The 3,627-nt window shown below is 31.1% G+C and overlaps 1 protein-coding gene across 33 annotated transcripts in view; it reads right to left on the minus strand.

The window, feature by feature from the left end:
- Positions 1-3,627, minus strand: part of LOC106869810 (cytoplasmic dynein 1 intermediate chain 2) — an 85,864-nt gene that overhangs the window by 47,545 nt on the left and 34,692 nt on the right. For 15 of the 33 annotated variants that reach the window (XM_052968934.1, XM_014915676.2, XM_052968942.1 and 12 more), the window contains one exon: positions 993-1,031. The exons of the other annotated variants lie outside the window; for them this stretch is intronic. In XM_052968934.1, coding sequence (XP_052824894.1) covers positions 993-1,031 — 39 coding nt within the window. The remainder of the gene's footprint in view (positions 1-992; positions 1,032-3,627) is intronic. 33 annotated transcript variants of the gene reach the window in all.

Genomic DNA, 3,627 nt, shown 5'->3' on the forward strand with positions numbered 1-3,627 from the left:
TGCCTCTTTATTTTACCCCACTCCCACCCTTCTGCAATTCTATCTTACACTCCTAGAGTAATGGGCACTCTTGATTGAGAACTCCTACCAAAAATGACAGCTAGTTGTGATGAAACAGAAGCATTTTTTTAATAAGGGTTTTGAGAGAGAATTCATAAAAACTAAAAAAAAAAAATTTTTTTTTTTAATAATCTCTGATTTGAAAATTTAACTTTTGAAACCACCCAAACTATATAACACAATTCATTCTCTTTTATACGATATAAAATTCCTTCAGTTCACGTTTTGTTTTGCTGAATAAAAAAAAAAAAAAAAAAGTGACAGCTCAACAAGAAAAAAAATTATCAAAACAAAACATTAAACATACTATTATGAGGCTTAGGTATGCTGCAAAGTAGTTTTAAATATTAAATCAAAATAATATTTTCTGATAAATTCCTCTGTCAAAGCAACTGAAGAGAATGATACAATGACTGATGAGTAGTATATTTGTGTATAACAAACTTTGGAATGACATGTTTCAGTGATGATTGAATGAGAGAACAAAAACAAGATAACAGGTATTCATGCTGAAGAAGCGAATAGTTTCAGGACTGAGATCGGATGCAATGAAAGTCATGAAGCATAAAGTAGGTAAGTTATCATAGCAGCAAACATGTCAAGATCATTGCAAAAGTTGGACATGACACTAGAAAAAAATAATAGTTGTTGTTAATATTATTGAGTATACTAACTACTGGTATTTTAGAAATAAGTGAGTAATTAATTTATTAAGAGAGAATACTAGATCATGTACAGCATCACATCTGAATAAGAGAATCTAAAAAGAGGGGGAATTGGAGCATAAGAATTTCACTAGCTAATATATTAATTAGTGAAGGTGAAAAAGTGGAGTCGCCAGCGTAGTCAGTAAGATGAAAGGTGGATGGGACTGGGGGCAGTTATGTAAAAAGAAGTTGAAATCCCTGAAATCACATGTAACAGTCACTCACTGTCGTCGTTTTCAAGACGTGCATCCACTTGGGGAAAATCTGGAAAGCAGCAGCAAATTTAGGGGTTACATTGTTATTCGTAATAGTTAACCACAAACAGAAACAGAGTTTCAAGAAAATTGTTAAGAAAAATAACAAGTAAAACGGAAAGAGAGAAAAAATAATTTTCAATAAAAAGGTTTTGCTTCTTTTAAAACAGGAAAAACCTGGTTTATTTCTGCCATTTCTCTTTGATAATGTTCTTTTGGAGCAGGAAAACGTGATTGAAGATTGAAATCAAACACTAGTTATAAGCAATATCTACTTTTAATTAGAAAAAATTAAAATAAAATCACAACAAAAGTCCCAAAACATTAGAGACTAACTATCAATGAAATTGCATCTTAAACGCAGAGAACTTGACATCTTAAATTAGACTAAATTTTGTTTAATTTTTCATTGATAAAATACGGTAAAAACAGAGCTACCCCTAAAACTATACTGCCTTAAATAAATCACTTCATTGGCACCTTCACATATGTTGATTTTCTTAGATTAGCTGATAGAGAATTTTGGGAATTACATAAGAAATTAAAAATATTTTCGTATTGAAATAGAGAATTCACATTAAAGGATTATAAAAATCATTTTAACGCAGAGAAAATCAAATGATGTGAATTCCAAGACTAACACAAGAAAGCAATTCCTTATAAGAATCAGAGAACTTAGAACATCACATTACACTGAATAATAATAACAATGACATGAGACCACACACTCATTTCGAGGGAGGGTATAATCGATTAAAACAACCCCCAATATTCCACTGGTATTTATTTTATTGAGGATGAACGGCAAACATGTAAGATTTGAACTGAAAATGTAAAATGCCATACTGCAAGGAATTTTGTCTAACGATCTAATGATTCTGCTATCTATTGTGATAGTGGTTCTACTGTAGGCACAAAGCCAGAAATTGGGGGGGAGGGGTTTGTTGATTACATTGACCACAGTACTGACTAGCACTTAAGTGTATCAACCTCAGAAGAATGAAAAGCAAAACCAACTTTGCTAGAATTTTCATCTCAATACAATCCTACCAATCCACAGTCATGATGATGACAATGATGATGATCATCTGGCTTAGGTACAAAGCCAGAAATTTAGTGGAGAGGGTAACTTATTTAATCAAACACAGAATTGAACTGGCTGAGATCTGCTTGAAAACAGCAGGATAATTATTTAGATCTGCTTGAAAAAGCAAGATGGTCACTTAGATCTGCTTAAAAAAGCAGGCTAACTGCTTAGATCTGATTGAAATAAACTGACCAAAGTTTTTGAAAAAAATAAAACTATGTTGACTGATGAAAAAAATATTTTAACTGAAGTGAAATCCAAGATAAACTCAATAGAAATTGCCCAGTTCAATATCAAAGATAGAAAGGGTTATTAACTCATCTAAATACACTAGCTAAATAAATCAATGTTTTAATAAACTCATGTTCCAGTCTACAGATATGAAAGCTCAAAGCATGCTTTTAAAAAGACATTCAATGAAACAAACTATTTTCAAAATTATTCCCAAACACATTTTTTAACATGAAAAATGAAACCAGTAGAAAGAAAATGTTCATGAATCATATCACATTAAATGTGTTACTGGAATAAACCATTATTATAATAATATAAGGAGGAGATATTCCAGATGTCGATGAGTTCAAAAAAATTCAAACTGAATGGAGAGAAAAAAAACTGGAATGAAAACGTTTTGTCAATATTTTCTCTCTCTCTGTCTCTGCAATAACCATATACAATAATTTTGGAAATTGTATTTCCATGAAAGCATGGCTGTGTGGTTAAGATACTTATTTTGGAACCATATGTTTCAGGTTCAGTCACACTACTTGGCACCCTGAAAAAGTGTTTTCTACTATAGCTCCAGGCTAGCCAATGCCTTATGAGTGAATTTGGAAGATGGAGACTTTGTGGAAACACACGATATATGTGTGTATGTATATACATATCTATATGTGCATGTCCATGACCTTAATGCTTGACAACCAGTATTAGTTTACTACACCTCAGTAACTTAGTGGATCAGCATAAGGGACCAACAGAATAAGAACCAGACTTAAATAAGTACTGGGGTCAATTTGCTTGACTAAACCCCTCAAGGCAGTACCCCAGCATGGTCGCAATCCAATAACTGAAACAAGTAAAAGACAAAGGTAAAAATAAACTAAAACAATATTCCAAATATCCAAAAATTGTAACTTATTTCCAGGTAATATTCTATTGCTAGAGTAGATGACAGTAGTGGTAAAATGAACCATTCCAATTAGTTTAAAATACTCCAGGGAAAAATACTATAAAATAACATGTACATACATATATATATATATATATATATATATATGTTCACATATTAACACACATACACACATATATTTTTGCACGCACACACAAAGTGATTTCCCTGCAATATAACCATATATTAAAATAAAAAATCTCTGGAGAGTGAGCTTTTCCAATACGAACCTCATTAGTTACAAAATGATGGAGTCAAAAATTAAAATAATCAAAAAGTAAAAGTAAAATAGAGAAATAAAAAATTGTAATTAAATAAAAAAAAAATCAATATTCTTAAAAAATATAT

The sequence above is a fragment of the Octopus bimaculoides genome, chromosome 6 (genome assembly GCF_001194135.2).
Source record: "Octopus bimaculoides isolate UCB-OBI-ISO-001 chromosome 6, ASM119413v2, whole genome shotgun sequence".
In the NCBI taxonomy this organism is placed as follows: domain Eukaryota; kingdom Metazoa; phylum Mollusca; class Cephalopoda; order Octopoda; family Octopodidae; genus Octopus; species Octopus bimaculoides.